The following is a 12,516-nucleotide window of genomic DNA, read 5'->3' as shown; positions in this document are numbered from 1 at the left end:
CCCCATCCCCTCCTTTCCCCCTCTCTCAAAATCAATGTGAAATTTTTTAAAAAATCAGATCTTAGCTAAAAAAGGTAGTTAATAGTTAACCTTTATTGTTCATTAAAAATGAACTTTCTAAAATATTAGTAAATCTCATTTTGAGCTCTGTTTTGAAGTGTTGATACCAGTTAAGTAACATTTTTCTTCTGTGAATTTTTTCTTGTAAAATTATAGTTTTCTCTTTCTCTAGAAGAGCAGGAAGTTCCTTCCAGTTCTTGATAAAGATAAAGGGAGCGTCCATGGACTTGAGTAACTGCAGAGGAGCACTATGATAAACAGATGCGTTTCCACAGCTGCCAGCAGTCATCACGTCCTCCACCACAGGGACGGAGCCGTAGGAGCAAGCCTCATATATTCTGTAGCACTCTGTGTTTACTCCTACGGGGCACAGTGTGAGGTCGCTCTGAAGTAAAGCTTCTTGATAATTCTTAAGGCTTTCATTTGTTTCCTGAGGCTGCCACCTAGAAAATAAAAAAAACACAACTGCAGTTTTCACTTTATTAAGCGTATCTTTTGTGAAAATAAGATTTTACCTTTTAATGTCAACTATAGGCAATGGTAAAACCATTATAGAAAAGACAGGTGGAAAAGATAGATAAAATCTTGCCAGACAGATTTCTTGAAAACATTTTAAAATTTGAAAAGTTTACAGCTACACATTGGAAAAACCCAGTGGTCACCACAACATTTCTAAATGAATGTTAATTCAGCCAATACTTTCCGAGTGCCAGGTCTTCTGTCCCTGCCTCACCCTTCGAGGTCCTGCCCACTGGAGCTTACACTCTAGTTCCAGTGCTGGAGACAGGTCGTAACAAGTCAAGTTAGTAAATTATTTACAAGGTGTGAAGTGCTGTGAGAAAAAATGAAGCAGAGGGTAAGGAGTCTAAGGGGATAGTGTTGCAATTTTAAATAGGTAACCAGGAATGTCTCATTACAGGAGCATCTGAGCATGGAGCTGGAGGTGAGGGAGCAGAACATGCAGACATCTGGGGGGAGAGCAGAGGGCAGAGAAAGCATAGGGGCCAGGAGACAGTGTGTGCCTGGCATGTTCAATGGATGCAAGGAAGCCAGAGGCTGCAACAGAGCAGCTAAAGGGGAAGGTGCAGAAGATGAGGTCAGAGAATCCTGTCACACAGGACTGGCGCAGAGGGCTGGCCGATCCAACCTATGCCTTATCAGAATCAGTGTGACTGTTGTGTTAAGAACAGAGTATCCAGGGGCAAGGGTACAAGCTGAGAGGCCAGTTAGAAAGCTAGATGTTCTCCTCTGACTGTCCCTATGTTCTCAGTGAAACCAGCAATTGGGTCATAAGGCAAGAGCGGTTTGGAAGAGAGAACAAAGTATAAAACTGTCTTCTAGGAGCATGGAAGAATACATGGACAAGGGAAATGTGTGACTGTTGGGCAGTTGAGGGTGAAGGTCATGTTGAAAGTGAGACTGACTGGCAGCTTTCTCCAAGTGTGTTTGGTTGCATGGATCCAGGTTTGGTGCAGGTAAAAGAGTTGGATTTAACCAGAGTAGGGTTTGCTAGATTAGGAAATTTAGGAGGTGGATGTATATCCAGTTATGATTGACTATAACATTTAAGTGGGATGAAGAAAGTAAAGATATGACGTGAGCAAAGGACAGTGAAAAGGGAGGAGAAACAATGGGTTGTAAGTCTCAGCTAAACTGCAGGTTATAGGGAACGAGCTGGCATGACAGGAAATGCGGTTATAGAGAGATGCTGAAATTTGAGATTATGGAGAATAAGCAGTATGTCCATGGATCAAGTGCGGGAAGTGACCACGATAGTGAATAGCTGAGGTAAAGGGGAGGCCAGGATCAGGGAGGGGAGGAGAGGAGGTAGAGGAACTGCAAGACCAAGGTGATGGAAGGACGAGCTATGTAGATTTAGGAATCACGTAAAGTGAAACTGGAGTCATGCCATAGACAGTATGCCAGGAACTAAAACCCTCAAAGAATTAAGGAGATAAACACAAGGGTCAGAATATGACTTCAAAAAGTAAAAATAACAGATAGTTTTGTTTGCTGGCATAAGATTCAAAATCGGAGGTTTTAGGGAGGGAAAGGGGAAAATGGTCTGGAAGTAGCAATGACAAGCAAGGAGAACCCTTGCTTGACTTCCTGGCCCGATGGTATGAGAAGAATTACAAGAATAATTCTATTCCCACAATAAACTCGGTCATTTCACACTACTCTCACTCATTGCATTCCAGGTACACTGTCCCTTGTTCCTCAACCACGGGAAGCATGCCTCTGCCTCAGGCCCTTTACATGTGCCTTTCCCTCGACCTGGACTCCTCTTCTCCCAAACAGAGGGCTCATCCCTGCACCTTCTTCATGCCTGTGCTTAAATACCACCTTTTTACTATGCTTTCCTTGGCCATTCTAAAACAGCAAATGCTCTACTCCTGATCCCCGATCCTCTCTATATTGTTCCTCTGCTCAATTTATTAACGTGGCATATATCACCTTCTGATACAAAATATATTTTACTGGTTTGTCTCCTCCAACAAGCATGTAAGTTCTAAGAGGGTATGCCCTTAGATAGTTTTGTTCACTGGTGTATACCTCATGGCTAAAACAGTTTTGAGTACAAAGTAGTTGCCTGATAAATACTTGTTGATTATGGATATAATGTGGTTACACTACCAATAGAATTGGGAGTTATGCTTTCTAAAGAAAATATCTGCTACAATGAATACATTCCTAGATATAGGTCACTTTTTAGGCATTAGGTGTCTGATGACTTGGCTTCATACATAACCTCCATTAAAAAAAAAATAAAATGAGTAATTCCAACATTTCTTCTTTCATTCTATAAACGACCTGTTTCATGACTACCATGTAAAAAAGTGGAAGAAAGTCAACCCTATTAAATCAATGCATGCATCCACCCATCCATTTATCCTGGCCTACTTTATACAAGGTCCTGTGTTAGATCTGGGGGTTTGAAGACTAATAATAAGTGGCCCCTGTCTCCAGGGTGGTGGCAGGTCCTTGAAGGTGTGAGGAGTACTCTATGCCAATACTGGAACACTGAACTGGTCTGCAGAACATCTCAGGGATGAACCTAAGACCCTACTGGCATATTCACCATTCCCTGTGTGTCAAGTCTGACCAACAGATATTACTGAGGAAAATCAGAATAACTGACATTTGCATAAGACAGTAACTAATGTTCTTTTTCAAGATGAACTACAGCTATAGGAGATTCTCCCTGTTTTAAATGTCTACAACCCAAGTTCTTCATAGCTCTGATCACCAGTCTATCTTCTGGGGAGACTGATATAAATGGAGGTAACAATGTCTCTCTGGAAACCTGTGCTGCCACATAAAGCAACTCTCAGGGAGAACAAAGTGAACGAATCAAGTAAACACAGAACTTACTGGTCTCTTACTGAAACCCAACATAGCTTGTCAATTCCATCTTGTTTCAAAATGTTCATTAGTGCTTGTCTGGAGGAATTTTCATAAATAGTTCCTAAGAAATTACATAAGTAGGGCCTTTCATTATGCAGCATTGACCAACTTGCCTCCACCACAGGAAAATGCCTGTATCTATAAAAACAAGTAAAGGTGAATTAATAGTATATAAAAATAGACTTGGAAAATTCCCATAACCCAACATCTTAGCATGTTATAGAAGGAAAAACTTAAATTATGACTTTCTAAACCTCAAACTGTAATTTTCCACGCTTACTTTGGAGAAGTCCTTTAATCTACTGACTTAAAAAAAATATTCTCTTGCCTGACCAGGCAGTGGCACAGTTGATAGAGTGTCGGACTAGGATGCGGAAGGACCCAGGTTCGAGACCCTGAGGTCGCCAGCTTGAGCACAGGCTCATCTGGCTTGAGCAAAAAGCTCACCAGCTTGGACCCAAGGTCGCTGGCTCTAGCAAGGAGTTACTCGATCTGCTCAAGGCCCTCAGTCAAGGCACATATGAGAAAGCAATCAATGAACAACTAAGGTGTCACAATGAAAAACTGATGATTGATGCTTCTCATCTCTCTCCATTCCTGTCTGTCTGTCCCTATCTATCCCTCTCTCTGGCTCTGAAAAAAAAAATTCTCACAATGACATCTTTTACAAAACTGCTAGAGAGAGTATATGCCAAAGTGCTTTGTTTTTTATATTCCTCAATTTCTATTACATGCCCGTAGTTAGAGTGAAGTCAAGAGCTTAAGAGTATAAATAACCTACATTCATAATGATCATGACTTAATGAATGTTTTATCCAAAGAGCTCTCATTTCAAAGGCTTTTCAAATAGATTGAAAAAAGCAACCCTAAAACAAACAAACAAACAAACAAACAAACAAACAAACAAACAAAAAACCCTGCATGCCACACAGGAGAGGTAACCAGCCCTTTCTTTTCTTTTTTCTTTTCTTTTTTCTTCTCTTCTCTTCTCCTCTCCTCTCTTCCCTTTCCTTCCCTCCCTCCCTCCCTTCCTTCTCTTCCTCCTTCCCTCTTTCCCTCCTTCTATCCCTTCCTCCCTTCCTTCCTTTTTTTGATAGAGACAGGAAGGGATAAAAATAAGCATCAACTTGTGGTTGCGGCACTTCGTTGTTCATTGATTGCTTCTCATATGTGCCTTGACTGGGGGAGCTCCAGCCAAGCCAGTAACCCTGAGCTTCAATCCTGTGACCTTTTGGCTCAAGCCAGTGACCAGGAAATTATGTCTGTGATCCTATGCTCAAGCTGGCAACCCTGTGCTCAAGCCAGATGAACTCACACCAAGCTGGTGAACTCGGGGTTTTGGACTTGGGACATTAGAATTCCAGGTTGATGCTCTATTCACTGTGCCACCACCAGTCAGGTGCAACTGGCCCATTTTTATGGGCATTTGGAAGTAACGGAAATTAAATTGTATGCCTGAAATACAACTTTCATTTTGGAGCAAAGCTTTATATAACAGTCTATAATAGGTTTTCTCAACCTCAGCATTACTCCCATTGTGGGCCAGATAATTCTGTCCTCTACAGAGGCTATCCTCTACAGTGCAAGATACTAAACAGCATCCCTGCCTTTGTTCACCAGATTTCAGTACTACCTCTCCTCCCTCCACTTGTAACAACCAAAAGATCTCCAAACACTGTCAAATGTCTGCTGGAGGCAAAACTGACCCTGGTTGAGAACCAATTATCTGTAACAGAGATACTGGCCTAGTTCAATAATACCAGAATCACACAGGTTCTATCCTATACTATATTAATAGGTTATATAGTAATTTTGTGAAAAAGTAATTATTTTGGTTTCAAAACATTTCACAAATATAGGCTCTACTCAGGTGATAGATTTTTCAGAGAACTTGAACCTGGCTATACTTAATATAATAAACTTTTTTTGTCTGATTCTACCCGAACCTACTAAATCAGAATACTGCAGTGGTAACCCCAGGATTCTGTCTTATTAATGTGCCGCCTCCTTGTTGATATTTTTGTAGCCAACTAGATAACGGTCTAAGGTCATCACGTAATCAGTTATGAAATAATGAATAAATATCTGATTCAAATATCATGTTAGTGAGCTTTTTCATAATTCATCTATTCAACAACTATTTACTGAGTGTCTACTTTCCATAGGTACTATTTTAGGTTCTGCAGATAAAGCTGGGAAAAGAGAGAGAGAAAGAGAGAGAGAGAGAGAGAGAGAGAGAGAGAGAGAAAAGCCCTGCCATCAGGAAGTTTATGTTCAGTGGCAACTTCTGTTAAAGACAACTTACAATAATAATAATAATAATAATAATAATAAACCCTCTATTAACAGAAAGATTAAAAAATAAGTTTTCCATTTTATTAAATTTTTTTAAAATTTTATTTAGAAAATTAACTTAAACAGGGTGACATTGATCAATAAGAGTACATAGACTTCAGGTGAACATTTCTATAGCATTTGAACTGTTGATTATGTTGTATGCCCATCACCCAAAGTCAAATTATTTTCCGTCACCTTACATTTGTTCTTTTTACACCCTTCCCCCTCCCTGTTTACTCAAGTCCCCCTCCGCCTCCTCCATATCCCCTTCTTCCTGGTAACCACTTCACTTTTCTCTTTGTTCATGAGTCTCAGTTTTATATCCCACCTATGTGTGAAATCATACAGTTCTTAGATTTTTCTGATTTATTTGTTTCACTCAGTATAATGTTCTCAAGGTCCACTCATGTTGTCGTAAATGTCACTATGTCATTGTTTCTTATAGCTGAGTAGTATTCCATTGTATATATATGTACCACATCTTCTTTATCCAGTCCTCTATCGAGGGAAACTTTGGTTGTTTCCATGTATTGGCCACTGTGAATAATGCTGCAATGAACATGGGGGTGCATGTGTGTTTAAGTATCAATGCTTTTGAGTTTTGGGGGTAGATACTCAGTAGAGGGACTGCTGTGTCATGTGGTAATTTTTTTGAGGAACCACCATACTTTCTTCCATAATGGTTGTACTAATTTGCATTCCCACCAGCAGTGAATGAGTGTTGCTTTTTCTCGGCAGCCTCTCCAACATTTGTTATTACCTGTCTTGTTGATAATAGCTAATCTAAAAGGCGTAAGGTGGTATCTCATTGTAGTTTTGATTTGCATTTCTCCAATAGCTAATGAAGATGAGCATATTTTCATATATCTGTTGGCCATTTGTATTTCTTCCTGGAAGAAGTGTCTCTTCAGATCCTCTCTCTATTTTATAATTGGATTGTTTGCTTGTTTGTTGCTGAGCTTTGTGAACTCTTTATATATACGATATTTTGGCTATTAATCCCTTATTGGAGCTATTGTTTGCAAATATAGATATTATCTCCCATTTAGTTGGCTGCCTATTTGTTTTGTTGTCAGTTTCCTTTGCTGTGCAGAAGCTTTTTAGTTTGATATAGTCCCACTCATTTATTTTTGCCTTTGCTTCCCTTGCCTTTTGGGGCAAGAAATTCATAAATTTTCTTTATGGCCAAATTCCATGAGCTTAGTACCTATGTTTTTTTCTATGTAATTTATAGTTTTAGGCCTTATAGTTAGGTCTTTGATCCATTTTGTATTAATATTTGTGTAGGGGGACAAACTGTAGTCAAGTTTAATTCTTGTGCATGTGGTTTTCTAATTTTCCCAGCACATTTTATTGAAGAGGCTTTCTTTTCTCCATTATGTGTTTTGGATCCTCTGTCAAAAATAATTTGTCCAGGGATCAGGAAGATGGCAGTGGAGTAGGCGGACGCACAGACGCCCAGCTCTCAACACCAAACTGGAATACAAATCAATTTAGGAAAAATCAGCATGAAAAACCAACACTGAACTGCAAGAACAGCTCTCAAAAACCAAGGAGCAAAGAGGAAGCCACAATAAACCTGGTAAGGAGTGCCTGAATCTCCTCTGCTTGCAGGAACAGCAGGGGGGAGGTGAGGCTGAGAGCCCAGTGAGGATTTCACAGAGGAAAAAGAGCAGAAACTACTGCTCACAGCCACTTACCTGGCGACCAGGGAGCAAGGTGGGTTGAAAAGACCAGCTTATCTCCCAGATGGAAAGGACAAGGAGAGGGACAGACTGTGAGGGGCTAAGGTATGCAAGAAACGAAATAAAAAAGCTGACTCATTCATGCTGGAGGCGGCCATAGCTGGGGGAGGGACTGAACCTTTCACAAAACAGAGCTGAAGTGCTTCCGGATCAGAGATCTCCGGACATCTATCCAGCTCCAATCAGCGCAACAAGACACAGCTGAAAACAAGAAGTGGGGAGGAGGGGCAGTAACTCAGGTCTCCATGGAGATCTGAGATACACCTCCCCCTACTGAAGCTGAGAAAAAACCCTGCCCCCAGTGAGATTAGTTGGTGGAAGAGACCTTCAGCGTCTCAGGTTACACCCACAGCATTCCTGGTTACAGTTTCAAGGAAGCCCCCTGCTGAGATCAGTTAACAAGACTATCACCTGTTAAGAAAACAAACAAATCAAGACTTCAAAGCTGCCCAAATCCGAAAGTGGATTACAAATAATAGCTGATACCAACCAAAGAAGATCTAGAAATAACACAACTGAAAACAGGAGGCAAAAAACACCAAGCCTAGACCAAAGCAACTCTACAAATAAAACACCATTATGAGAAGACAAAGGAGTGCAACCCAAATGAAACCACAAGGGACACCTTTGAGAGATGAGCTGAGTGATATGGAAATAATCAAACTTCCAGATGCAGAGTTCAAAATAATGATTGTAAGGATGCTTAGGGATCTTAGAACAACAATGGAGGGGTAGTTTGAAAACCTAAATAAAGAAATAGCAAGTATAAAAAAGGATATTGAAATATTAAAAAAGAATCAGTCAGAGATGACAAATACAATATCAGAAATGAAGACCACAATGGAAGGAATTAAAAACAGGATGGATACAGCAGAGGATCGAATCAGCGAGTTGGAGGACAACTGGAATGAAGGCATGAAAGCAGAGAAGAAAAGAGAAAAGAGACTCAAAAAGTCAGAGGAAACACTTAGAGAGCTCTGTGACAACATGAAGAGAAATAACATCCGCATCATAGGGGTTCCTGAAGAAGAAGAAAAAGAACAAGGGATAGAGACTTTGTTCAATCATATCATAGCTGAAAACTTCCCTAAATTAATGCAAGAGAAACTCTTACAAGTCCAAGAAGCACAGAGAACTCCATTAAAGAGAAACCCAAAGAAACCTACACCAAGACACATCATAATTAAAATACCAAAGCTAAGCGATAAAGAGAAAATATTAAAAGCTGCAAGAGAAAAAAAAGTTATCACCTACAAAGGAGCCCCCATAAGGATGACATCCGACTTCTCAACAGAAACACTTGAGGCCAGAAGGGAATGGCAAGAAATATTCAAAGTAATGCAGAACAAGAACCTACAACCAAGACTACTTTATCCAGCAAGGCTATCGTTTAAAATTGAAGGAGAAATAAAAAGCTTCCCAGACAAAAAACAACTCAAGGAATTCATTACAACCAAACCAACGCTGCAAGAAATGTTAAGGGGCCTGTTGTAAACAGATCAAAGTTGGAAAAGAATATAGCAAAAAAAGGAATACACCTTTAAAGAAGAAAATGGCAATAAACAACTACATATCAATAATAACCTTAAATGTAAATGGATTAAATGATCCAATCAAAAGACATAGGGTAGCTGCGTGGATAAGAAAACAGGACCCATACATATGTTGTCTACAAGAGACACACCTTAGAACAAAAGACACACATAGATTGAAGGTAAAAGAATGGAAAAAAACATTTCATGCAAACGGAAATGAAAAAAAAAGCTGGGGTAGCAATACTTATATCAGACAAATTGGACTTTAAAACAAAGAATATAGTAAGAGATAAAGAAGGCCACTACATAATGATAAAGGGAGTAATCCAACAGGAAGATATAACTATTATAAATATCTATGCACCTAATATAGGAGCACCCAAATATATAAAACAGACTTTGATGGATTTAAAGGGCGAGATCAACAGCAATACTATAATAGTAGGGGATTTCAATACCCCACTAACATCACTAGATAGATCCTCAAGAAAGAAAATTAACAAAGAAACAGCAGACTTATTGGAAACACTAGATCAACTCGATTTGATAGATATCTTCAGATCCTTTCACCCTAAAGCAGCAGAATATACATTCTTTTCAAGTGCTCATGGTACATTCTCTAGGATAGACCACATGTTAGGGCACAAAAGTGCTCTCAACAAATTTAAGAAGACTGAAATCATATCAAGCACCTTCTCCGATCACAACGGCATGAAACTAGAAATGAATCACAGCAGAAAAGCTCAAAAATTCTCAAACACATGGAAACTAAATAGCAGGGTGCTAAATAATGAATGGATTAAGAATGAGATCAAAGAAGAAATAAAAAATTCCTAGAAACAAATGACAATGAGCAGACAACAACTCAAAATTTATGGGACACAGCAAAAGCAGTGCTGAGAGGGAAGTTCATAGCACTACAGGCACACTTTCAGAAGCTAGAAAAAGCTCAAATAAACAACTTAACCCTGCATCTAAAAGAATTAGAAAAAGAACAGCAAGTAAAGCCCAAATGTAGTAGAAGGAAGGAAATAATAAAGATCAGAGCAGAAATAAATGACATAGAGGCTAAAGAAACAATACAGAGGATCAATGAAACTAGGAGCTGGTTCTTTGAAAAGGTAAACAAGATTGATGAACCTTTAAGTAGACTCACCAAGAAAAAGAGAGGACTCAAATAAATAAAATTAGAAATGAGAGAGGAGAAATAACAACTGACACAACAGAAATACAAAATATTGTAAGAAAATACTATGAAGAACTGTATGCCACAAAACTAGACAACCTAGATGAAATGGACAAATTCCTTGAAACATACAATCTTTCAAAAATCAATCTGGAAGAATCAGAAAACCTAAACAGACCGATTACACCAAATGAGATTGAAACAGTTATCAAAAAACTCCCAACAAAGAAAAGTCCGGGGCCCGATGGCTTCACAACGGAATTCTACCAAATAGTCAAAGAAGAACTAACTCCTATCCTTCTCAAACTATTTCAAAAAATTCAAGAGGAAGGAAGACTTCCAAGCTCCTTTTATGAGGTGAGCATAATTCTGATTCCAAAACCAGGCAAAGACAACACAAAGAAAATTATAGGCCAATATCTCTGATGAATATAGATGCTAAAATCCTCAACAAAATATTAGCAAACCGGATCCAACAATATATGGAAAAAATCATACACCATGATCAAGTGGGATTTATCCTGGGGAGGCAAGGCTGGTACAATATTCGCAAATCAATCAATGTGATTCATCACATAAACAAAAAGAAGGAGAAAAACCATATGATAATTTCAATAGATGCAGAAAAAGCATTTGATAAAATCCAGCACCCATTCATGATCAAAACTCTCAGCAAAGTGGGAATACAGGGAACATACCTCAACATGATAAAAGCCATCTATGAGAAACCCACAGCCAACATCATTCTAAATGGGCAAAAATTAAAAGCAATCCCCTTAAGATCAGGAACAAGGCAGGGGTGCCCCCTTTCACCACTCTTATTTAACATAGTCCTGGAAGTCCTAGCCACAGCAATCAGACAAGAAGAAGAAATAAAAGGCATTCAAGTTGGAAAAGAAGAAGTAAAGCTATCATTATTTGCAGATGATATGATATTGTATATAGAAAACCCTAAAGTCTCAGTCAAAAAACTACTGGACCTGATAAATAAATTCAGCAAAGTGGCAGGATATAAAATCAATACTCAGAAATCAGAAGCATTTTTATACACCAACAATGAACAGTCAGAAAGAGAAATTAAGGAAACAATCCCCTTCACAATTACAACCAAAAAAATAAAGTACCTAGGAGTAAACTTCACCAAGGAGACTAAAAACTTGTACTTGGAAAATTACAAAGCATTGATAAAAGAAATCAAGGAAGATACAAACAAGTGGAAGCATATACCATGCTCATGGTTAGGAAGAATAAACATCATTAAAATGTCTATATTACCCAAAGCAATCTATAAATTCAATGCAATACCAATTAAAATACCAATGACATACTTCAAAGATATAGAACACATATTCCAAAAATTTATATGGAACCAAAAGAGGTCACGAATAGCCTCAGCAATCTTAAAAAAGAAGAATAAAGAGGGAGGTATCACACTTCCTGATATCAAGTTATATACTACAAGGCCGTTGTACTCAAAACAGCCTGGTACTGGCATAAGAACAGGCATATAGATCAATGGAACAGAACAGAGAACCCAGAAATAAACCCACAGTTCTATGGACAACTGATATTTGACAAAGGAGGTAAGGAAATACAATGGAGTAAAGACAGCCTCTTTAACAAATGGTGTTGGGAAAATTGGACAGCTACCTGCAAAAAAATGAAACTAGATCACCAGCTTATACCACTCACAAAAATAAACTCAAAATGGATAAAAGACTTAAATGTAGGCCGTGAAACCATAAGCATCTTAGAAGAAAACATAGGCAGTAAGCTCTCCGACATCTCTTGCAGCAATATATTTGCTGATTTATCTCCACGGGGAAGTGAAATAAAAGACAGGATAAACAAATGGGACTATATCAAACTAAAAAGCTTTTGCACAGCTAAAGACAACAAGAACAGAATAAAAAGACAAACTACACAATGGGAGAATATATTTGACAATACGTCTGATAAGGGGTTAATAACCAAAATTTATAAAGAACTTGTAAAACTCAACACCAGGAAGACAAACAACCCAATCCAAAAATGGGCAAAAGAGATGAATAGACACTTCTCCAAAGAGGATATACAGATGGCCAATAGGCATATGAAAAAATGCTCAACATCACTAATCATTAGAGAAATGCAAATTAAAACCACAATGAGATATCACCTCACACCAGTCAGAATGGCGCTTATCAACAAAACAACACAGAATAAGTGCTGGCGAGGATGTGGAGAAAAGGGAACCCTCCTGCAC

The 12,516-nt window shown here is 38.7% G+C and overlaps 1 protein-coding gene across 3 annotated transcripts in view; it reads right to left on the bottom strand.

Annotated features, from left to right (window-relative positions):
- Positions 1 to 79: 79 nt before the first annotated feature.
- RXYLT1 (ribitol xylosyltransferase 1) overlaps positions 80 to 12,516 on the bottom strand; it is a 55,838-nt gene continuing 43,401 nt past the window's right edge. For 2 of the 3 annotated variants that reach the window (XM_066258242.1, XM_066258239.1), the window contains 2 exons: positions 3,436 to 3,606; positions 80 to 503 (listed from right to left, as the gene is read on the bottom strand). In XM_066258242.1, the coding sequence (XP_066114339.1) occupies positions 86 to 503; positions 3,436 to 3,606 (589 nt within the window). In that variant the 3' untranslated portion in view covers positions 80 to 85. The remainder of the gene's footprint in view (positions 504 to 3,435; positions 3,607 to 12,516) is intronic. The other variant, XM_066258240.1, reaches the window with a different exon arrangement.

The sequence above is a fragment of the Saccopteryx bilineata genome, chromosome 2, assembly GCF_036850765.1.
Source record: "Saccopteryx bilineata isolate mSacBil1 chromosome 2, mSacBil1_pri_phased_curated, whole genome shotgun sequence".
Lineage (NCBI taxonomy): Eukaryota > Metazoa > Chordata > Mammalia > Chiroptera > Emballonuridae > Saccopteryx > Saccopteryx bilineata.
This window is presented reverse-complemented; position numbering and strand designations above follow the sequence as displayed.